The sequence below is a fragment of the Seriola dumerili genome, unplaced genomic scaffold, assembly GCF_002260705.1.
Source record: "Seriola dumerili isolate Sdu_G_001 unplaced genomic scaffold, Sdu_1.0 BDQW01000321.1, whole genome shotgun sequence".
Classification (NCBI taxonomy): domain Eukaryota; kingdom Metazoa; phylum Chordata; class Actinopteri; order Carangiformes; family Carangidae; genus Seriola; species Seriola dumerili.
This window is the reverse complement of record NW_019174576.1, coordinates 188430-212530: the sequence shown is the minus strand read 5'-3', so window position 1 is coordinate 212530 and position 24101 is coordinate 188430. Positions and strand designations below refer to the sequence as shown.

At 41.6% G+C, this 24101-nt stretch overlaps 3 protein-coding genes across 3 annotated transcripts; all 3 read left to right on the top strand.

The window, feature by feature from the left end:
• Positions 1-607: 607 nt before the first annotated feature.
• On the top strand, positions 608-5723 carry gpr17 (G protein-coupled receptor 17). The gene is made up of 2 exons (XM_022759326.1): positions 608-663; positions 2831-5723. The coding sequence occupies exon 2, from the start codon at positions 2838-2840 to the stop codon at positions 3855-3857; it is 1020 nt and encodes a 339-aa protein (XP_022615047.1). The 5' UTR covers positions 608-663; positions 2831-2837; the 3' UTR covers positions 3858-5723.
• Positions 5724-6450: 727 nt separating this feature from the next.
• inpp5d (inositol polyphosphate-5-phosphatase D) lies at positions 6451-19957 on the top strand. The gene is made up of 27 exons (XM_022759285.1): positions 6451-6747; positions 7269-7332; positions 10543-10678; positions 10786-10930; positions 11108-11248; positions 11337-11427; positions 12052-12129; positions 12240-12317; positions 12409-12532; positions 13338-13444; positions 13832-13934; positions 14017-14213; positions 14292-14409; positions 14515-14611; positions 15378-15516; positions 15866-15974; positions 16112-16200; positions 16493-16574; positions 17243-17332; positions 17434-17544; positions 17639-17718; positions 17809-17896; positions 17979-18125; positions 18216-18279; positions 18379-18570; positions 18734-19179; positions 19259-19957. The coding sequence occupies exons 1-27, from the start codon at positions 6608-6610 to the stop codon at positions 19297-19299; spliced, it is 3297 nt and encodes a 1098-aa protein (XP_022615006.1). The 5' UTR covers positions 6451-6607; the 3' UTR covers positions 19300-19957.
• Positions 19958-20902: 945 nt separating this feature from the next.
• lsm2 (LSM2 homolog, U6 small nuclear RNA and mRNA degradation associated) lies at positions 20903-23494 on the top strand. Its single transcript, XM_022759332.1, has 5 exons — positions 20903-20979; positions 21185-21252; positions 21657-21687; positions 21810-21869; positions 22939-23494. Exons 1-5 carry the CDS (start codon positions 20977-20979, stop codon positions 23062-23064), a joined length of 288 nt encoding a protein of 95 aa, XP_022615053.1. The 5' UTR covers positions 20903-20976; the 3' UTR covers positions 23065-23494.
• The last annotated feature ends 607 nt before the right edge of the window (positions 23495-24101 follow it).

Sequence of the window (24101 nt, the reverse complement as noted above, 5' to 3'; positions counted from 1 at the left end):
TCGCTCTCCTATAGTGCATGGGGCCCTCTTTACAACTCGACAGACCATCTACAAAAGATCATCTCTGAGACTTAAGTCATAAACTTCTCAATTGACAACACAGTCCATCTTCTATCTATCAGCGGCGTGGTGGGGGGGGTGGAGGGGGTTGTTCACGGTTAAAGGCAGTGGGTGCACCACTAGGCTCGGTTTCCATGGAGTCATACCCGACGACTCATTGCGACTGAGGCATGCCATTCTTCTCCCCGCCGCTAAAATGTGCTGCTTATTCTGACTCAGGCTATTGTGAAGCGCACAAGTGGCTCTCTGAGGAGAAGGGTATGGAGAAAGAAAGGGTGGGGTCAAGGTTCAAACGAGAAGCTCCCATCAGGACTCCCTTTCTGTTATCAAATTTGTTGAGACACAAAAAGAGCTACAGTCTTATTCCCCGAGAGCATATTGAGGGAGAGGGAGAGGGATGGAGGGGGGGGGGGGTTATAGGAGAGCATTCTTTGCGGCAGGGCTTCAGTTCTTCCACGGCTCAGCGGACTAACTCCCAGTCTTCAGTCTGATCTACATACAACTGCTGTGCAAGTCTGTGCCGCTGCTGCTGCTGCTGCTGATTGTTGCTCCTTAAAGGAACCGACCTTTTTCTTCTGCCGGCTGAAGATCCCTGGAGCTTGGGTGAGTCTGAATCCGTCCTGAGACTTTGACTTTGATAAAACAGCAGATTTTTTAAATTCATTTTTAAACTTTACTAACTTCTGCTGTTCACTGTTTACACTGTGTTCAAGTGGCACTAAGAACAATGTACGTGTGACAGCAGAACTCCCAAGTTCACTGTCCAGTAGTGGTGAGTATTCATTTACTTTTTAGAGTTTAGATTTTGACAGATTTATTTGGTAATTTAGATCAGAAGCATGAACATCAGGTGGACTTGCATTTAATCCAACAGCATATTTCCTTTTATTCTACTTGGGTTTTTTTTATTTTTTTTTACTGTGACCAGGTTTAATCTCTGAAAAGCCCCAGGATGCTCAGTTCTCCTCGTCACCCTTCACATGTGAACGCTCGCACAGATCTGCTTACCCAGATCATTGTGACGAAGGCATATGTCAGGGTTCTCTCTCTCTTCAGGATTATCCCTCTGGGATCCTGTATTTGTGCTGCTCCTGGTGTGTTATCCCTCCTGGCACTGCAGCCCTTTTCTTTTTCTTTTTGTTTTTTGTTTTTTGGGGGGGGGGATCTGAGCCTTGTCTGGGAAATGCCCTCTGTTGTGGGTCTCACAGGATTCACAGTACACACACTCGGTGAAAAGAGCCACGCTGCTACATCTGGCTGGTTCCTACTGGGCCAAAACTCTGGAGAGCAGAGCCGGTGAAACGGAGATTAAACCCAGGCAGATAAACAGACACAGTCTCTTTCCCTTTTGTTGTGGAGCCCTGTAAACGGTTCAGCATCATTAACTACATTTCACTGTTTGGTGTGTTATCAGCGGCGTGTATTTGGGACCCTCCCCTCAGCTATAGAAACATCTGCGGGAAGTTCATCCCCATTACACATGTTTCCATATTGTCCTTGGAGCCGCAACAAATACCAAACATTTGAGAGAGGCTTCTTCTGAGACCCGGTCATTCGAGGCCCCGCCGTTCACACCCCACTGATGTTTGTGTAGATGTTCAGCTCAAACAGGAAAAAAGGAGGAGATACAAACAGAATGAGAGGAGTGGACAGTCGGAGGCTTGGAGAGAGACGGATGAGTGGGAGGTCATTTCTTGAGGTGTGTCGAAATAGTTGGAAAAGAGAAACAATGTGAAGAGCAATCAAGAATGTTAGAGATGATTTTGTCTCTTGATGTCTCCAGAAATTTTGGATAGATGTTGTAAAAATGTTTTTTTTTTATCAGAGCGTGCCCACTTTTATTTCTTTTTCTTGCGTATGCGCCTACAACTCATGAAGTAAAAGTCTGACTCTCTCAGTTCATGTCCGGCCGTTCAATACAGAGCTACAGCCAGGAGCCGGTTCACACAGCTTATCGCAGAGTTACAGCCCGGTTCCGTAACAACAGTAACAAAATCCAACCGACTGGCACATAACTACCCACAAAAGGCGACATACCAGAGGCGCCAGAGATTGGAAATTGCACAAATCGAACATTTTGTAATAACAACAAAAAAAAAAAAACTGAGGGCACAAAGCTGCTTGGAGCGTCTATGACTCACCGGGGCCAGATGTGACACAAGGGAACGGCCTCTCACATCGCCTCACAATACTTTCTCTTGCACAGACGTTCCCGTGTTAAACCTTGAATTGCTTCAAGTTTCACGTAAAAAAAAAAAAAAAAAAAGTTTTCTTATCTGCTGCTGAGACTTTACCACTCAGTGTTGATTAAAGAGTTTTTGCTGACGAATCAGACTGCACGGTCAGATAACGTGTGACAGAGACGAGTAAAGCGATAATGAGTTCAACTTCCTGGATTTAAGAGTGTGGAGAGGAAGTCCAATTCTTGTTGTGGTTAGAATTAGGTAATTATCCACTTAAAGGGCATGTTCACATTAGCCAGGGACACTGACATCTATTGTTACCTAGTGAGGCTGGCACTGTGACAAGCACTCTCCCCGGCTTAAGTGTGTGTGTGTGTGTGTGTGTGTGTGTGTGTGTGTGTGTGTGGGGTCAGGGGCTGGATTGCTATGGTTTCCTGTCACTGGGGTCGTTTTCTGTCAGAACACTAACAATGAACTATTTCAGAGATCGAAAGCACTTGTTTGGAAAAAAGTTCTTGTTATACCTGAGAATTGCTTTTCAGTTTATTCAATTTATTCTCTAACTAATTCTTCTTCTGTCTCCTCAGCCACAAAATGGAGTCTGCTACAGTGGAGCTGCCGTCCCTGTTGTCCAATCACTCATCAGAGCCCTGCGCGGCGGTGACGTCGACCGCCGAGAACACTTTGTTCGGATGCTTCTACATCCTGGTTTTCTTCCTGGCGCTGAACGGGAACAGCTTGGCTCTCTGGATCTTCTGTCATCAGCGCGGCACTTCTTCTCCAGCTAACGTCTTCTTGATACACCTGGCCGTGGCGGACTTGTCGTACGTGGTCATCCTCCCACTGAGAGCCACCTACCACCTCACCGGCGGCCACTGGCCCTTTGGCGAGGTGCCCTGCAGAGTGGTTGGCTTTCTGTTTTACGTCAACATGTACGCGAGCCTGTACTTCCTGGCCTGTGTGGCGGCCGACCGCTACCTGGCCGTGGTTCATGCTGTGAGGTCGCTGAAGGTCCGCCGCGCTCGGTACGCTCACATCATCAGCTTCTCTCTCTGGGCCCTGGTCACCGTCTCCATGGCGCCGTTGCTAGTCGCCCACCAGACTGCAGAGGTGGACGGAGTGACAGTGTGTCTGCAGCTCTACAGAGAGAAGGCTTCACGTAACGCCTTGATCTCACTGGCTGTGGCCTTCACCCCGCCGTTCCTCGCCATCCTGTCCTGCTACCTGCTCATCATCCACAGCCTGCATCGGGGCTCCAGGCTAGAGCCGGCCGTGAAGCTTCGGGCCCTGCGGACCATCAGTCTGGTGATTCTCATCTACGTGGTCTGTTTCCTGCCTTATCACGTGAGCAGGGCCACCTTCATCCTCGGGTACAGCCACCCCGACGTGTCCTGCCAGACACGCCGTGGCCTGAGCTTGGCCAACCGCCTCACCTCCTCCCTCACGTGTCTGAACGGTGCGATGGACCCGCTGGTTTACGTGTTTGGGGCCAAGAAGTTCCGCGGGACTCTAATGCAAATGTTTTGCAGGGATAAGGTGGGAATGTCAGGAGCCACGAGTGGAGAGCTAAAGGGAACACATGAGATTTCTATGAGTGCCAAGTCTGAGTTCTGATGAGTCATGACTCAATCCAGAGCGCTGAGTGGACTCATTGCTTTCCCAACACAACCAAAATTGGTCTGACTGTTGACCGGCTGTCGCTTTCGCTGAGGCTCATTCCACAAATGTGCCACAGTCGTCCCCTTGGCCTGAATTTAAAGTCCAGTTCAAATGTCCAGCCCACGACCGACTCACCGAACCATCACGGGCTTTAAACTCAAATCATCTGTGTGAATGCAGCAGGGGTTCAAACTCTCCGAGGACCCACATGAGGAACGAGCTCTGTGAAATCATGCATTCAGTGGCCGGTAAAGTTTTGTTCATACTCCATATTTAAATTAACTGAATCAAATAGTAAAGCAAGAATAGTACTTTTAGACCAAATCGACATATTAGGAGGTCAGTGTTGCACCGTAACAAGACAAACGGGTCGTGTTGGTTAGTGTGTTTACACTTCCTGGAAAGTTCATTCGCACCAAACCCATGTTTTGTTTCTGTTTTCGTGCTTCTACAATCCCACTCACCGCTGTCTCAGTGTCATGCACTGTGGTTGCAAAACTTATCGTTAATGAGCATAAAAAGGTTTAGAGAGTCAACCAGAAGAACCCCTCAACACTAAACACAGATTATATAATGCAATAGCCCTGAGTCTTTGTGCATCAAAGTCTGTGAGTCTTTAAAGCTGGACGTTGGAACTGGGCCTAAACTTTGCTCTACTGATTCTGCTCACCACCTGCTGCCGTCAACGGTCTTTATCCACCAACAGAAAAGTCTGTTTCTAAAAAAGAAAGGGCTGAATTTTTGTGTCAGATATGAGGCTGAAAATTGAACAAAAATCCTTAAATATGTACATAGTCGACTTTTAATATGTTTTCCTGTTTTGTATCCTTTGCCAAATGTGGTAAAGAGCCATTAGTTAGCTTTAAATATTATTATTTTTTTATATACAGTGTTTGTCGGTCAGTCGGTCCGTGACTTTAGTCCAGACTGAAAACCGTCAGTACTTTGGTTTGAGACCTGCAACACATTGTGTTCAGCTCTTATTAACAAATGTGAGCATGCTAATGTGCTGAACACTGTTAACATACTTGCTAAACATGAGCATGTTAGCATTGTTACTGAATGCTAGCATGCTGTTGTTAGCATTTAGCTCAAAGCACAGCTGTTCCAGTCATGCTAGCAGCCTCACAGAGCTGGAAACTCTTAGTCTTGTCTTCATACAATGTGTATTTTTTTTTTTAATCTTTTTAAAATCTACTCACAAATGTATATATTTTCCTTTGCTGTTTTAAATATGCTGGAAGACCCCAGTGACATGTTAGCTTTGCTTCTGCTCGACAAATCTTCACTGTGTACATATATTTTCCATCATCCAGCTTTCAAACTCTCCCCTATGCGTTCATTGTTTTGCCCACGCTGTACTACGATATTGCACTATTGCATGACAAACTATTAATCCCTGTTGTACTGTGAGTCAGTGTAGCTAACCGTCATCTGCAAAAAAAAAAAAAGTCATGTTTGAGACAGAAAGTTATAGTTCGCACAGATTAGTAAAATGCAAGTTGAATTTTTCTTGTTGTAAATTGTGAAGTTGTTTTTGTTACAAAATCACTCTTGATGCTCCACCAGCTGACCTTCAGTATATGACAATAACCGACTCGCATTTTATTCTGTCTTTTATTTTTGTACCGATAACGCCTGCTCTTATATAAAAACGATGTGAACTCCACATGTCGACTGTCATGTCTTGAAAGGAAAAGGATGATTCCACATCCTCTGTGCACAATATCATGTGTCTACTCTTTATTGCCACTGTGTGTCTGAGACTTTGACATGCTCATGTGAAAGTGATAAAAAACCTATTTCATTCTCAGAGACAGAAACCCGTCTGCAGTGACTCGTCGATGTGTAGTTCTCTTTTTGTGTCATGTGACCCATGTTGTGGTTTGTGAGCAGCTTATTTTCCTCCTCATATTTCTGCAAGACTTCCTGTCCATCACATGAACATGGCAAGCCACTCTAAACTTGTATTTCCTGAATGTATATACTTTAGAAAAACCTCCAAGCGCTCCTGATTGATATTAGATGATTAAACAGTTAGCAGTCAGACCCAGGCCACCTCCTCTGAGTCAATATGAGCGCTTGCTTTACTTTAGGTCAAAGGGCAGACATGATTTGAGCTTTAAAAATGCATCTGGGAACCAAATGAGGATCCTAATATTGTGAATTACATATTATTTTCAAGCTAGTTTATCTGTAAATTCTGTTACTACAAGTAAGAATAATCATACTTGTCTTTTTTTTTTTTTTTTGGTCACTTCCTTTTTTCACTTCTTTCAGCTTTAGTCTTTACAAAAGACTTCACTGTTCTCCAGGAAAGACGATATTAATAAACGGTTGTGCACAAACTAAAGCGCTGGGTATGTTGGTTGATCATCAGAGTAAAGATTTTCTACTCAGCATGCGAAAGTGTGTATTTCCATTTACAGCTGTGCGGATCTGTCATAAAGCAGGCAGAGCAGAGGCAGCAGGGCCCTCCTCTCTTAACTTCTCAAATGAGGAAGTTCAGGCCGAGCCTGTAGCAGCTTCCTTTTACAGCTTTCAGAGGTAGTGGATGAACAAGTGAAAGAAGGCACATAGAAGTTACGTATCATGAAAAGATGACAATAGCCGGACAGAAAAATTGAGTCTCCTTTTGTTTGCTGGAATATTGTTTGAGAGCAGATGCAAAACTCCTGAGCTCAGGTTGCGGCGTGAGAGGCAGGATGCAGAGTTTTCAGCCTTGGTACCATGGTAATATAACTCGATCCAAAGCTGAGGATCTTCTTTCCAAAGCAGCAAGAGATGGAAGCTTCCTTATCCGGGACAGTGAGTCCATACAGGGAGCATATGCCCTCTGTGTTTTGTAAGTAGACATTACTTGCTTCTAACTATTGCGCTGACATTTCATTTTGAAACAGTTACACAGATAATGATTCTTGTTCCTTGCTGCTCCTTGCAGTGTGAGCTGTGTGAGATCCTAACTAATAATAAAGAAAATAGGAAGTGACTGTTATACTGTTTGTTTTTGACGTTAGCTTTAAGATAAAACAGCTCTTAATGTCAGAGTTAGGACATGATTAATATACCACGATTAAAGGTTACATTTCCCCCGGCTGAATTACAATATATAAAACACTTCTGCACAAAGAAAGACTAGTTCCCTTTTATTTGCATACTGCGCTGACATAAAATCAACCAACACCCCGTGCCCTATTCAATTCATATCATTTTTCAATGGGCAACCTTCATTTGAAATGCTACTCAAAGTGCTCTGATAGCAGGTTCAGCACACAGTGATCACACCGGCCGGCTGCATGTGTCTTTACCCCACAGTCATGTCATCTTCCAGTGACAAATATTTGCATTTTATCATTTTAACCACAGATACCAGAACTGCGTGTACACATACAGGATCCTGCCGAATGAGGATAGGAAGCTCTCTGTCCAGGTGGGTGGATAGGTTCGAAAAGTCACGATCACTCTGACCCACAGTCAAATGAGTTGTTATGGTTGGAGAATTATTAGCATTTGGTATTTATTTACACCGTAGTTAAAGATTAAGGCCTGTTTCTGTTTTTAATATTAAACACAAACACTGGTACAACACTGTTTTTATTGCTGCTGCGCCTGTTAAGCTTTAACCTCATTTAAGAGGTGCTGTATATATTTAGACACTGTATGTTCGTAATAAACGATCACTGGCTTGTGGTAAAGTTTTTAGTCTTGTTCGCAGCGTATTCATGTCAGCCTGTCGATTAGTCCGGCCCTATGGTGCACACTGTAACTCAACAATTATTAGATGCATTGCTATGATATTTTGTCCAGATGTTCATGTTCCCCAGAGGATTTAACGAGCCCCTGATTTTCATCTAGTGCCACCAGCACATTTTTGGCCTTTAGTGAATTAACTATTAACGATTAAATGGATTGAAAATGAAAGTCTGTGCACACATTTATGCGCCTGCAAGGATGAATTCCAGTCTTTCATCTGGTGCTATCATCAGATCAAAACTCTATTTTGCAGGTAAACGTTACCTACTAAACATCAGCATGTTAGCATTATCATTGAGAGCATGTTAGCAAGCTGAGCCACAAGCGTGGTAGTGGACTCTTAGGGCCCTGGGCTCCACCTTACACCAGGTGCAAAGCGAAACGCGAGTACATTTGCTAGTTTCAGACCCATGCAGTTGTCTTTTTTCCGTCCAGCACCCACATTGTTTAAACAACAAATACACTTGCACTCACCTGAGCACCCATGGACATGTTTGGTCTCTAAATGAGGTGTGGTCAGGTGCATTGTTGGTGCAATCCTAATTTGGAGGCAGCGGAGAGCGACTGTGCGATTTACCAGCAAAAACCTGATCTGAGGTCAATGGTGCAGTATTTCACTGTAATCAAGAGAGTAATGCACAACACGTGTTCACTTACACAGGCAGAACACGCTTCAGATGTTTGGATGAGTCCGATGGAACGTTACAATCCAGTCCTGTTGTCATTTGTGCCGTTGCTTCTTTGTAGAGCTGAGCAGCGCATTGAGTCACTCTGCGCACAGAGCTGCTGGCCTGGTTCAATCACAATACGTGACCAACTCACCACGAATAGAATCTTAATTCTTTGTGAAACACTGCACTGTTATAGTAGCAATCCACCAAGGTGCAAGTGTGCCTGGCTTTTTAAAGCGAATGGGAGATTGCACTCTGATTGGTTCATTGCATGCTGTGCCCAAAACACCCATGAATAACTAAGAGACTAAGCACAACCCTTTTGAACCATGTGCCTGGTGCAACAACTGCTTTTTAGTAGTAAAAGTCATATGGACACGCCCTAAGTGCACTTGCGTCAGCTTGCGCTTTAGACTGTTAGAAAAGAGCCTTTAGCCTTGTCACGTTTTCATCAAACAAAAAACAAACGAAAAACAAACAAGACAAGTTTAAAAATCAAGTGAACATTAAAAATAACTCTTGTGCTTTTAATAATGTTTGCTACTTTGCTACTACTGACAAAGCAAATCTTCAGTCAGTGTGAAGGTGCAATAACAAGTCTGTCATGTAAACATCCACCCTGCTTTCAGATGGCAGAAGATTTAATGTCTCCATTAATCCCGAGCTGCAGGTCTGTGATAAACTGACATTTATAACTATAAAAAACGAAAAATATCTATCCATATGTTGCATTCAGTGTCCATTGTTTCCATGCTTTAAGAATGATTCATGAGGAAGGCTTGACTTCAATGTACACATCAGGAGATGCTTTACTGGCTTGATATCTTTCTGTTGTTACCTTTGATATAAAACTGGTGTTAAAAAAAAAAAAAAAAAATGACACCCACATGGAGGAAGTGAACAGTTTGGGCTTGTGGGTTATTATGGACGGGTGTAACTGAGTTTCATCAGCATGGAAAATGAAATAATGAATTTTGTCATAATAGGGAAAAAAAAAAAAAAAATCTTATATATATATATATATAAACACCGTATATACAATGAAAATTTGAGACCAAATTTTAATGATAGGATTCCTATTTTAGGGTTGGACACATGAACCGGACTATTACTCACCACTGTGGAGTTCGATTCTGGTCCGTCTGAGTACTGTTAGTTAATGAGTGTCGGTGCTGGTGGTAGTTATAGTTACTGTAAGCGTCGGGTAAAATAGATTCGTTTCCTCCTCAAACAAGGTGTGAGAGACAGACAAGTTAAGGTTACGTTTGAAATGCAACAGGTTACAGATCACTCATTACCATGTTAACATGTAAGTAGTCCGATGCAAAGCAATGCAAAGTATGCGAGCATGCAAAGTGATCTAATTTATTACATTTGATTACTTCTCAGTACCACTCATTTAGTGTGTCGGTGCGCTGTAGATATGTCACGACCTAATGACCTCTGCGGCTTCCCATTTAATGAAAACACAATACAGATTTAAAGTAGTCAGTGTTATCAGACTCACACCTCTCGCCTGTCTCACCCACATTGTCTGCAGAGATGTCAACAAAAGGTTTTCCTGCTCGGGCCAAAAGACACAAAGCAACAGAAATGAATGTTACAGTCTACAAATCGGCTTTTTACTGAAAGGAATATATTCAGACGTAACTGTATTAGTAACTGTAATTTAACCACATTGTTTTTTCTCAGTAGCTGTAACAGATTACAATTACATTTACTTTGTCATTTAATTACATAATCCTGTTACATGTAACTAGTTTCTCCTCAGAGTTTAAATGCGTGTGCCTCCAAAATCCTCGGTCCTTAAATGGTCTGAAGGGGTACATCTCTTGATAATATGTGCACGTGAATTATTCTTGGTATTTCATATAGCTGGACTTTCAAATTTCTAATGCTTACAGGTGCATTTTAATATAATTCAAGCACTGCTTAGACCAAGTATAGTGCCAATTGCAGATCCGTTAGTGAGACAGAAGCTGAACCACTTTCATGCTGATAATCACTCAGTAAAGTTTCAGAGTACTGATACATAAATGCAGCTCTAGAAGCCGCAGACATATCTGGCAATATATGGAAAGTAACACTTAAAGGTTATGTCACCTGGTTTAGTAACAAAACGAAAAAAACATGACGTTTGTGGTCACCTTAAACCTGCTTCGTTCCAAAAGAAGAGACGTCAGAAAATCATGTTTCTGCTGTGATCTGCTCTTCAGGCATCTGAGGGAGTTCCTATCAGGTTCTTCACTATGCTGCCTGAGCTGGTGGAGGCGTATTACAGTCCCAACATGGGCCTGGTCACGCATTTGCAGTACTCCATCCAGAGGGAGGAGGAGGTAGACGAGGAACCAGGTCCAACACCTTCACTTCATCTATATATTGGCTGTAATATAAAACAGAATATGTGCCAGTCGTAGATATGAACGTTCCTAAACATCCGATATGTCTTTGTGCTGCAGAAACCAACAATCTCCCACCGCAGCTTCCACCCAGGAACTTCCCAGCAAACGACATGAAAGACGGTGACTCCAAGTCCTCTGAGCAGGCCTGCAAATCTTTATCGGACACCTACCTGATGAGGCTGCAGCACATGGATCTGTCCGCGTATGGTCACTTATGAAAAATTGTATAGCGAGTCATCCAAATGATTCACCATGCAAAGTCTCTGATAATACACACACAGTGTGTGCAATGCACTAATCTTTATGATCACGGGCAGCGATTTGACACAGTGATGTGCTTGTCCGATACGTGAAACAACTGTGTGTTTCATATTTCCAGAGTAACTGAGGAGCATCAAATGGCCATCCAGGAATACTTCAGGACCTCACTCTGCTTGGATGCTGAACAAGTACAGAACGGTAACCACAACCTCCCCGGCCTTAAGAAGCTATTGCTGTCAATCTGCAAGACTCTAAACAGGTAGAGCTGCCCAGTCAACACAATACATTGTATAGACTATAATGTATAGGGCTGATTTAACCGTGCTCTGATCTTTTCCGCGAGGCAGTGAAATTTCCCACGTCATGCCAGCTCTGGAGGTCTTCCATAAAACGTTGGACCAACAGCTCTCTCCGGGGATTGGCCAGTATCCAAGACATGTGGGTAACACCTTTGATCCTTTGCCTAATCAACCATAGACTGTATGTAAAGATGGACGTTGCCAACGTGACGTCACCCATAGGTTTTCGAAGAGTGGCTTTTGAAGCTCAGAGTGAGCTGGATCCGCTGTTGCCATCTTGGCAGTGCCTGACTCCGGCCAACTCCCGGCTAATATAAAAAAGGGGCAAAGAGGTGGGGCATGTGTGGAGCAGATACTTCGGTGCGTGGCGGTTTTTGGCAAGCATACACTCGCCCACCTGTCACTGAAAGTGGTACACCCTCAATTATAAAGAAGTGAAAGCCTTAATAAAATGTAAATAGGTGAGTTATATAAACGGTTGTCATGAAGGAGGAAATGAGCTGTAGAGTCTAAAACTTATTTTTGTACCAGAATGTAAACATGTTTATTTCTGCTGTAAACATTTTAACATGGGAGTCTATGGGGATTGACTTACTGTTGGAGCCAGACTTTAGTGGTCATGAGAGGAACTGCAGTTTTTGGCACTTCCGTATTGGCTTCATTTTTCAGCCGCAGAGGTTGCAAGCATGGTATCACAAACGCACAAACATAAAAAAGTCCTTATCATCAAGTATTATTTCCCTTTTTTTCTTTTTTTTTCCAGATTTCTGCCGATTCAGGTCATTCTGTGTCCTTTAGGCTTGAGCAACTGACAAAACTGCTCTACTCAATAGAAGATAAGGTAAACTACTGTAGCTCATTTGACTGACTGACCGTGAACAATGTTGGTTTGTAACATGTCAACAGATGATGTTAAGGATGACAAATCTAACTTCTCTATTTCTTTTTCAGGCTAAAAGTTATATGTTTGAGTCTATTGGATATGAAGGAGGTCACAGGAAATCTCTCATACCGCTGGTTACGTTCGAGGTACTTCTCTAAATTAGTTTACACTGCAGGAAAATGAAATCAAAATGTGGTTTGCAGCGTATTTTATCAATTTCCTCTTTTACCGTTTAAGGTCAAGCAAGATACTCTTGCTCTTCCCACAAAGATGTTCCTGAAAGTAGATGTTGAAAGTGGGAAACTCTACTTCAAGAAGTCAAAAGATGGGCCTGAAGACAAATACTATGTGCACAATAAAAGTAAAGATGCGTTCTATAGCCTTCCTTTGTATAATTAGCCATGCTAGCAGCGTGGTTCTAGCAATGTTCAATAGGTTGATCCAAATATCACAATTACATTTTTAACAGACATTCATGATCCTCATGTGACGAATCCTCCTGACTGTAGTAATGCTCCAGCCTTTCCTTTAGCACGACCTTGAGATTCACATGTATGGCTTTAAGAGTCTTGACAGCTATTGAGTAAATCGTAACAACACTGGTGATCCCCCAATATCTTGATATCTTAGTAGCACCATCATCAGATCAATATTTCAGTGTGTCCAATACTTTGGTTAATGACCAATTACCTGAAAATCTAATGACAGTCCCCTCAGCTTCAGCTCTTCTTTGTGATTAGTGCTATTTCGTAAAGGTTAGCATGCTAACATGCTCAACCAAGATGGTGTAAATGTTAAACATTAGACCTGCTGTCCTGAGTCCAGGACTTGGACTCAGACTTGAACACTGGGGACTCGAGACTCAACTTGGTTTAGTGACCGGACAGTAGCATGGTGACTGTAGCATTTAGCTTTGAATTTGGCATAGACTAAACCTTAATGACTTGGACTCGGAATCAAGTAATAGGGACTCGACTCAGACTCTTCTTTGGTGACTTGGACTTGGACTTGAACTTGGACTTGGACTCGAACACTGGGGACTCGAGACGCGACTTGGACCCAAGGTTTAGTGACTCGGCTGCAACATTAGCATGGTGCCTGTAGCATTTAGCTGTAAACCATAAACACTGCTCAGCTTTAATAACAGTACTGCGATTATTTTTCAGTTCTGCAGTTGGTGAAATCTCAGAAAATGCACGCCAAACTAGTCATCGTCGTGGAGACAGAGAAGGAGAAGATTTCCCGTAAGGAGTTTGTGTTTGATGACACAAAGGTAAGAGACATCTGGCTTAATGTCCCTGAGAATTTGTTTTTAAATCAAGTATTTATCCAAAAGATTTAATATTCATTGATCAGATTTGATTAACAGCTGCCCCTGGCAACATTAGCTTTGGTTTCGTTAGCATCAAGCAAACGAGTCATCTCAATTTGATTCCAATGTTGCTAAGTCCTGATTGGTGCATGGAAGGAATGTGATATCAACTTTTTTCCATTTTAGCCACACCCACTTCAAACCAGTGAGAGGAGAACAAACGAAAATAAAAACACTGAAATCTCTCAGGTTGTCAGGAAATAGTGGGTTCAAAAAAAAATGGTTTCAGGAGCTTTAAGTTTCCAGTTGCATTTCCAGAGATCATGTATTTTTAATGTGTCTCTCCAGAAAAGAGAGGGATTCTGCCAACTGCTTCAACAGATGAAGAACAAACACTCTGAAAAGCCTGAACCAGACATGATCACGGTGTTCATTGGCACCTGGAACATGGGTAAGCAGGTTAACAACTTAAATGTTTTCACTGAATTTGAATTTTTGACCGACAAAGTAACACTACAGTGAACCCACTACAGGAAACGCCGGACCTCCCCACAACTTCAACTCCTGGTTTCAGTGTAAAGGCCAAGGGAAGACACGAGACGACACCGCGGATCACATCCCGCATGATTTCTACGTCATCGGGACTCAGGAGGATCCTCTGGGCGAGAGGGAGTGGGCGGACACAGTGAAGGGAGTCCTGAGGAACATCACAAACATCAGCTTCAAACAGGTGAGTGAGTGTGACACAGGACCAGCAGGATTCAGGTGCAGAGCGCTGATGCAATAATAAACATTTCCTCACATCCAGGTGGCGATTCACACTCTGTGGAACATCCGGATTGTGGTCCTGGCCAAGCCTGAGCACGAAAACAGGATCTCCCATATTTTCTCTGACAGCGTGAAGACGGGGATCGCCAACACTCTGGGTGAGCAGTTCCACTTCTTCATAAAGACATTTAAAGACGTGTTGTAAAAGTACATTGAAACAATTACCCATCAGTCCTCACTGTCGTGTTTGTTGTTCGCTACAGGAAACAAGGGAGCAGTGGGAGTGTCCTTCATGTTCAACGGTACATCTTTTGGCTTTGTCAACAGTCACCTGACCTCTGGAAGTGAGAAGAAGCTCAGGTCAGCAGCAGATTACACCCAGACTCGTTTTATCACTGTAGCAGCAACATTAGCTATAAGTACGTTTCATATAAAGCCTGTAACTTCTACTGGAGGCAGGAGTTGAGAGGCATGTCCCCTGATTTTACTCTCAAAAAATCTCAATAAAAATGATCTCCTGACACTCCAGCTGCCAAAATGCAGATGTGAAAAGAGTGGGAATTATGTTAAAACCCTTCATTTGTTAGTATGCACTCACAGCAATGAGCTTCGGGAGCAGTTCCAAGCCGTTTTTTTGGACCTGTTGCCCTGGATTTTGCCTCTCAGGCCACACGCAGCCTGCCCTAATTGGTAGATGTTGTTGAAGCTTTATGCAGCCAGGCAGAACAGGAAGGAAGCTCTACAGATTCTACTACCTGAAACCGACAAAATGTAGTAAAAGGTCATTAGATAAGGCAAAAATATTACTGACTACATCAATAAATAATAACTTTAGTAGAATAATTCAAATATATTGTAAAAAGATAAAAACCTCTATGCTGTTCCTCTAACCTCCAAAAAATGAATAAAAACTTAATTTATTTACTATTGTGTTTATCTTTCACTAACTCTTTTTTATTTATTTTTTTGTCTCTTCACACTTGGCACACATTTAATAATTAATTTCTTTGTTTTTTAGCCATAAAAACCAAAGAAATGCTATAAAAACCAAAAAAAATATCATCAGCTCTTGAAAACATATTTTTGATTTGTATTTACCAATATATTTTTGCTGTTCGATTTGCAGACGCAATCAAAACTACACCAACATCCTGCGATTTCTGAATCTGGGGGACAAGAAGCTCAATCCGTTTGACATCACAAACCGCTTCACCCACCTCTTCTGGCTCGGTGATTTGAACTACCGCGTTGAATTCCCATCTACAGTAAGTTGTGACGAATGCAGTTCACTGTACGGACATGACACACAAACAAATGTATAATATATAGCATATACTGTATGTGCTTGCAACCAAATTAATTGCTAGTATAACATGTTAATTGGCTTCTTTTGTTATAAATCCTCCTAATAATAACATGCAGAATAATAAATATATGATCTGTGTCTGCTTTTTATATAAACCTTTTTATATTTGTGTTGTCCTGACATTCACCTCAGAGATCCAGCAGTGACTTGTGCATAAAAGAGCGTGCTGGTTGTCAGGTGTCTCAGCTCTCAGCTGCTAAAACTTTAAGGCAGGAAAAGTCATGACTTTGCACTGTTTCCCTTCACAGGAAGCTGAGTACATTGTGACAAAGATCAAACAGCAGCAGTACCAGGAACTCCTCTGTAAAGACCAGCTCAGCATGGAGAGGGATGATGGAAAGGTCTTCTTGCATTTTGGTGAGGTTATATAATACTGCATGTGCCTTTTATTGACTAAAACAGCTCTTTTCTGGACGTCCTCTGCACGTATTGGTTGTCAGAATACATCATTATATTGAGAACACATGTGTTGATCATTTTTTATTTGATTGTAGATGAGGAGGAAATCACATTTGCACCAACCTATCGCTTTGAACGAGACACACGAGAGAAGTATGCCTACACAAAGGCCAAAGCCACAGGGGTAAGCTCATGCTTAGTCAGATGTCTTTTCCCTGCACGGCTCCTGTCAGGCCTCAGATTACAGGAACAGTAAACCAATTTCCTTTAAGACACAAAGATCAAGAATTAAACTATGTCATTATCTTTATTATCATCTTATATATTATATATCACACACAGCAATCAAATCATGGGTCTGGAGCGTCAGCAGACGACTCACCTCATAACTTTGTAAAGCAAAATGGTTTTCAGTCCTGTGCATGAAATCTGTTATATACTGTATTTATATACGTGTGACAAACTTAACTCTACAGACAAAATACAATTTACCCTCGTGGTGTGATCGTGTCCTGCGGAAGTCATACCCTCTGGTTCATGTTGTCTGCCAAGCATATGGTGAGTAGTTCTTCATCAACAGTTTGGTCGTGCTTTATTTTACGGATCTATCATTTCAGAATCATTTCCTAAGGAGAAATAATGCAATTTGACTTTAATAAAAAGGAAACTAGAGGCTCTGTTCAAATGTTACACTTCTGTGTAATTAATTCCAGTTAATTGTCTTTTAGTTGGTGCTCAGCCTGTCAGCTGAACATGCAATTATTGGCTTATTGCAGATATGTATTAGTGTATATGTTAGTAAGTATATATTTGTTCACCAGAGAGAAAAATTCATTTTTTAACTATAACAGTAGATAGTAGATACCTTGGTCACGGTTCTTAAATAAAATAAAATAAAATAAAATAAATTAAATTAAATTAAATTAAATTAAAGAAAAAAAATGTGAAAGTATAAATTTGTCCCTTGGAAAGCATACAGTTCAACAACAACAAAAATAAATAAAAATATAAAAATAAAAAAGAATAGGTATTTGATTAAATGAAGATTATCTCTTGAGGAAATTCTTTGTACGATTAGCACCAAATTACATCGTTCTTTCCATAAAACGTCCCAAAAAATATTTTTATGTGTAAGTATGGATCACTAAAATAAAGTGTAACTACATTTTTTGTTAATGTTTTTAATGACATTTTCTGAGACAAACTTATTTGAAATCAACTTGCAGGGTGCACTAATGACATCATGACAAGTGACCACTCACCAGTCTTTGCCTCATTTGAAGTTGGAGTAGCTTCACAGTTTGTCTCCAAGCAAGGTATGTTCACCAGCTGCACCTCACTGCACATGAGCTCATGTTCCTTGTTGTAAAATTGTAGTACGATGTAAATGTTTTTTTGTTTTCTTTTCTCTTTTCAGATCCAAACAGTGCACCTCAGGGTGGGATACAAATCATGAACTGTGTGGCCATATTGTCGACAAAATCAAAGACCAAGTTCTTCATTGAATATCATTCCAGCTGCTTGGAGAGTAAGTTTGGTCTTTTGATTGACCTCATCTCATTGGAGTTTGATTTAAAATAGGCTGAGATCATCAAAACAGATATTTCTCTCAATGTCTACAGAAACTGTGAAGACTTCAGAGGGAGATAACACAGAGCACTCGGACGGCTCCATAAAAGTTTGGTTCGGCAGCCAAGTTGTGGTAAAGTGAAGATGCAGATTTTTGGTGTTGAATTTGCCTCAATGACGCATCGAGCCGTCAGCGTTCATTGTCTCTCTCTATCTTTTCAAGCTCACCCCCATCATCTCTGACCCCGAGTACCTCCTGGACCAGCACATCCTCATCTGTGTGAAGTCGACAGACTGTGACGAGTCGTACGGTAATGAGCTCGCATGTAGTTTGTGATACACTTGTGCCGAGCTGAGCGGTACTTACAGTGTACTGATGTGTCATTTCCAAAGGTGAGGGCTGTGTTGCGCTGCGAGCTGCTGAGTTCTGCTACACCGAGTTTCAGGTCACACTGACTCACCACGGGGAGAAGACGGGCACCTTGACAGGAGGCATTCAGTTGCAAACCTCTGAGGGCAAGCCCACTGAGAAGTTATACGGTGAGTCTGGAAATCAGCTCAGGACTTTCTTATTAAATACATTCAACTTCAGTTCTTGTAGCATCAATTCCCATTTTACTCTGATTCCAGATTTCATCAAAGTTGAAAGGGATGACCCTGTCAACTCAAAAGGGAAAGGCGGTGACCAAAACAAGTGAGGGTTTTTTTTTTTTCTTCCATGCGGTTACTTGAGACTATCTCAAACCCGACTTCCTGCTGTGACATTTTGTGTTTGTTGTTTGTTTGTTGACAGGTGTTCCACCACCCAAGCACATGATATTTCTAACCCGAATTACATGTCCTACAAAAGTGGGAATGTGATGGATAAAGGCTGGAGTTACAGCATGCCACCAAAAAATGTCACTATTGGGCAAGCGAGTAAAGACTCCAAGAAGGGTGGTTTTGATGTGAGCACACGCAGCCCCACAGGAAAACCTTGTCCCATGTAAGTGCTTGTTTCTAGTGCGGTGTGACTTCAGTTGCAGTTTCGCTGAGTCTCTCAGAGCTCAGGAAAACACCACTCTAAAAATAACATAAAACCAGAAGCTGACATGATTCAGTAGAAAGTGAAACTGAATTTCTTCCAACACGATCCTTTGTCTCTGTAGGGGGGAGGATGGAAAGTCGTCAGAGATGTTTGACAACCCGCTGTACGGTTCAATGGGACTGTCCCATGGAAGAGGCAAGGACCAAGACCTCCAGCAGAAAGACCACCTCATACCCCCAGATCCATTTTTTGCACTCAAACCAGCAGATGGAGACCCTGACCGCCCCCCGGTGCCCACCCCACGCAACCGCTCCTTCACCTGCTCTGAGACCAAACCTCAGCCTCCAACCCCCAGCACCTCGCATCCCTCAGCTCAAAAGAAACCAGTGGTGCCCTCACGCTCAGAAGGTGGGATGGCACAGAACCGGCCCCGTTTACCAGCTAAGGCCCGACCAGGCATGCCGGAGCCCCAGACCCCTAAACCCAGAGACTACAGAGACAGCTCCGAACTCCCGGGCAAACTCAGACTGCCGGCGAGACCTGGCCAATCACAGTCTCACAAAGACAGTAAGGAATAGCTCTTTGTCATAAATTTCCTGACAAATGTAAGACGAATGATGATGCCAAAATCTTTGTCTTTCTTTAGCACTTCCTGAAGTTCCCAAGATGGGTCGCTCTGTGAAGTGAAATCAAGCTACAGCGCTGGTCCTCACTGACTGTACAGCTTCCTGCTCTGCATTTCTGGAAACATAAAATACACAAAGAAAAGTCTTCAGCCAGTCACTCCCCTTACTGTGTGTGTGTGTGTGTGTGACACTGATGTGTGGTTATCATTTATCAACACTCTGGAAAATACTCCTGTTTTCTTTCTTGCTAAGAGTTGGATGAGATTATAATTCTTTACAATATGAAGCTACAGCCAGCAGTCAGTTAACTTAGCTTAGCATAAAGGCTGGAGACAGTGGAACACAAGCTATACAAATACCTTTATGCTAAGCTAAGCTAACCTGCCAGTGGCTGTAGTTCCTTATTTAACAGGCAGAAATTGAATGTGGTATCAATCTTCTCATCTAAGATTTAGCAAGACGGTGAATAAGCAGCCCTTAAGTGTGGGACTGTTCCTGTGAAATTAGACCCATTTTCCGATTTCTGCTGAGCTCGCATTACAACATAGGATTAAATTGAACTCTGCTACTAAGTAATTATGTTTCATTTCATGTAGAGTTTTACACTATACAATGGCTAACGAATGTTTACCGCACAGTATTATCTTGCACAGACATTGACAAGTTTGCCTTGAAGATGTATGATAAGTGCTGCAATAAATTTAAATGTTAACGCTTAATGGGTCTTTTCTAGTTTTCTTTTTTTTCTTTTTTTTTTCACAGCCTCATGTCAGGCTTGTATTGCTTGTAGGAATGTATTCAAATAGGCAGAGCCCCTGTAACATTACCATCATTTGCTCCCATCTGCTGTTGCTTTAAAGTACTGCATGCAGACTGCAAATACCATTCGTTATCCAGGCCAGTAAAAAAAAAATGTTATCATTTGAGACATTTTACTTGATGGTATTGAAAAAATAGTCATCAGTGCCTGATGTTACTTATTTTATTTTGCCCAGTCAGATATGAGTAAGGTTGAGCTGCACACACTGTTACACGAGGAAGTAGGCTGTGTACATGTTAAACAATATTCTTTACATAAAGATTAATACTGTCTAGTGCAGTGCAGTGGTTCCCAACTTGGGGTTCAGGATACCTCAATGGGTCACAAGATAAATCTGAGGGGCCACAGCATGAAAGAAAATATTTGACCATAAAATATAAAGTCTTTTTTTTGTAAGATAACCCTCTAAGCTTTTCTCTTTGATGTGTGAATTACTGGATAATTTAGCGTCTTCAAATGTTTACCAAAATTTACATATGCAACCACTGACAGTGGGTCACAAGTCGAAATTGCTTTATTTCAATGGGTTCACAGGTTGGAAAAAGGTTGCAAACCACTGATCTAGTGAATCCAGCAGGTGTCGATCGGCAGAGATGCTTCAGAATAAGGGATATCAATCATGACCAACACATAAAGAGAGATAGAGAGTTATTCCACTCATTCTCTGATAAACTATGACACATGTTTTACCTCATAGTGATAATGATTTACGGTCAGACCATTCACTTAACGAGCTACAATAAAAAAAACCCTTCTCAGGTACGATGTGTTTTCCACACCTGTGAACCTTTGAACGCACCTCTGGCTCCCCCATATGGAGCCGTTGTGTAACTACACCCCGGTCAGTCGCAGCGATACCACGCAGCCTCATACATCATCAACACCAGACGCACTACCACAAGATTACCAACAGCAATAATGGTAAGAAATTAGTTTGAGTATGTGAATTTGTCTTTTATTCACACATTAAATGTCTCGTCTCAACTTTCAGTGAGCCGTTGAATTACCCACAACGCACTGCATCGGCTTCACGGGCTTTATCTTGCTAGCTGTTAGCAAGCCTGTATCATGCTCGACAGTTAGCCCGCCGCTAACATTAACGTTAGCACGTCGCTCTGTTTTTCAGCTTTTCTACTCGTTTTTCAAGTCTCTGGTGGGAAAGGACGTGGTGGTGGAGCTCAAAAACGACCTGAGGTTAGTTTTTTTCTCCCCCAACTTAAGCTCGTAACCTGTTGGCATTAGTAGCTTTAGCTTCCATAATTTAGCTGCAACAACGGTTCTACCGTTAGCTGTTTGTAGCAGTGGAGGAGGAATGTAAACGATGGAAGCTAGAGAGGCTAGAAAAGTTCCTGCTCCAACTTCAGCTTTGAATTGACATTATATGAGACAAATAAATGCAACATGACACATGCTCAACATTACCATACGTATGGTTACCCCCTCTCTGTCATTGACTCAGAAAACAATCAAAACAACAAGAGTTATTGTGGTGTGGGGATGTTTTGTAGTTTATTGTAAAGTATTCTTGTTATTTTGTCCACATCCATGTTTATCATTGCCTGAAATCATTTTGTTCTAACATCTTTCTCCTTTTTTAGCATCTGTGGGACACTTCATTCTGTTGACCAGGTCGGAAATAATGTTAATTTTCCTTTTGAAACAAAGCTAATCAGCTTTTACAATTTCTGTCTGACTGCCGAGTTGTGACCTCTGATCTTCTGACATCTCTACTCTCTGCTTGTGTGTTTCAGTACCTGAACATTAAGCTCACAGACATCAGTGTCACAGATCCAGAGAAATATCCACACATGGTAGGTTTGGCTCATTCACTGTCTTCACACTTCAGATTTTGCCACACATCTATTTTAACCCGTTTCAGCTGTAAGCCATGCCGATGATGGATTATAGCTGAAACGGGTTTGTTCTTTCTGTCACATTGAACAAGAAGACTATTTATCTATGAGTGCCGGCTGTTTGTTCAGTTTAGGTATCTATGCATCCTATACATTGCTAAAGTGTTTGAAGTTGTGCACGGTGCTACTGTCTACAATAACCTCATAAGATATACTTAATGCTGTTTTATCACCATGATACTTCATGATGTTTATTTATGAGGAGGATTGCTTATATGATTTTCAACTGATGACGTTTCAGAAGTCTGCTACAGACAATATGCATTACTGTGGGTCTCAGCTGTAAAATATATTTAAACAATAGTGTTTTCCAAATCCCAAATAAGCGTATACACACACACACAAACTTGAACACACATTTGTGTGTTGCAAGTCTCCACACCGGTGCATGTAAGCATCCATGGGAAACTTATAAACTGTTGGATACAGACACAAAGGTCCGTGTCTGCCTGTCCATACTTTCCATGTGGAATCTATACTTCATCCAAAAAGAATAAATATAGTGTGTTTTCTATGCATGGCAACAGGTGTAACACACAAAATTTGAAATATTTCTTTATACGCTTTAATACCAATGCTTCACAGTCATTTCCGTATGTGCGAGCCAAATTTGTGGCAAAGAAAAGACCACCTCTATACATTTATACATTTTAGGTTTTAAAGAGGTCAGAAGAAAAACAAAGGTTAAATTTGTTGTTTTTGTTGTTATTATTATTATTATTATTATTATTATATGACAAAAAAGGAGATAGTAAAGCCATTGTCAGCAAAACACCCACGAAGCTGTTCTGGTTCTAATTTGAGAGTTGCAATAAATGAGACACTTCAGATCACAAAAATACAAATCCCATCATCGGCCATCTGTGAAAATAATATTGGACAGATTTCGTATTGCTGAGAGCTGAGTCAAATCATCTGCAACGCTTTTGGTCGTCTTCAAACTACATTTTGTTTTAATTTGCTCCAGCTGTCCGTGAAAAACTGTTTCATCCGTGGATCCGTGGTCCGGTACGTTCAGCTACCTGCAGATGAAGTGGACACTCAGCTGCTGCAAGACGCTGCGCGAAAAGAAGCGATGCAGCAGAAGCAGTGATTTACCTGCGGGATGGGGTTTAGTTCGGAGTGGGTGGGTGGTGGGGTGGGGTTTTTGTGACAGTTGATAATGGGTAGTTTAACTTTTGAGTTAATTTCATTTAAAGAAGATACAGTCTGTGCAGCTCTTGTACTTAAGCAGTTTTGGTTATTAGCCTCTGTGCTTTCACAAGAATTTAATTGCATTCCAAACATTAGAAATCAGGAATTTACCAAACTGTAATTATGAAAAATGTTCTTTACCTCACAGGCCGTATAGGAGGCTTCATTTGATACTGTTTTTTGTTTGGTTTAAAAGAATCAGAAATAAATGCAATTTTGAGCCAAGTCGAGGTCAAGATCTGTTGTAATGTTTCTGTTGCATAATACCAGCAAATTATGACTTTGGGATTTTTTTTATGCCACTTCAAAATAAAAAGCTATTTTATTTACATTTTGACCAAGTTTTTTGTCATAGGTATTTTTTGTAGTTTCTTCATTAAAAATTTTCAAAGATTTTAGTTTTGTTTGGTTAAAATCATTGGAGACACTGAATTAGCCTTATTACCATGAATTGACTGCATTTGTTGATATAAAGATTCAAATCCCATGACGACGTCCAAATGATAATACTGAGAGGAACTAAAACATGAGAGGCTATAGTGAGGACATGACTGTGTGTTGTAAGAGATGTACTGTGAAGTGTTTGTCACGTACATGTGCGTTACATGTTTAAGAGATTAGCTTTTAATACACAAGTGATGGAACCACTGGGTTATTAGTATACGTGTACTTATAAGTCTTGTAACGAATATTTCTCCCGATCCTAACGACCATTTTGCTTCATCACACTTCTCTTCTCTGTCCCGTTGTTTCCCCATAGGATCATTTAAAAGCTTGACTATGTAACTTTTTAAAGCTGGAAGAACAAGAAGCAATATTAGCAACAACAACATTAGCAATAAGACACACCATGACTCAGGCATTAAGCTGCTACAGCCTTACTTGGTCTGGTATGACCACTGGCCTATAGAGACAACTTTACTAATGTTAGCAAAC

Coding starts and splice junctions, on each gene's coding strand:
- inpp5d (XM_022759285.1), top strand. CDS start 6,608: ATGCAGAGTTTTCAGCCTTGGTACCATGGTAATATAACTCGATCCAAA. Junction 6,748..7,268: donor GCATATGCCCTCTGTGTTTT/GTAAGTAGACAT, acceptor TTTTAACCACAG/ATACCAGAACTGCGTGTACA. Junction 12,533..13,337: donor ATACTATGTGCACAATAAAA/GTAAAGATGCGT, acceptor ATTATTTTTCAG/TTCTGCAGTTGGTGAAATCT.
- lsm2 (XM_022759332.1), top strand. Junction 21,253..21,656: donor GAGCTCAAAAACGACCTGAG/GTTAGTTTTTTT, acceptor CTCCTTTTTTAG/CATCTGTGGGACACTTCATT. Junction 21,688..21,809: donor CACTTCATTCTGTTGACCAG/GTCGGAAATAAT, acceptor TGTGTGTTTCAG/TACCTGAACATTAAGCTCAC.
- gpr17 (XM_022759326.1), top strand. CDS start 2,838: ATGGAGTCTGCTACAGTGGAGCTGCCGTCCCTGTTGTCCAATCACTCA.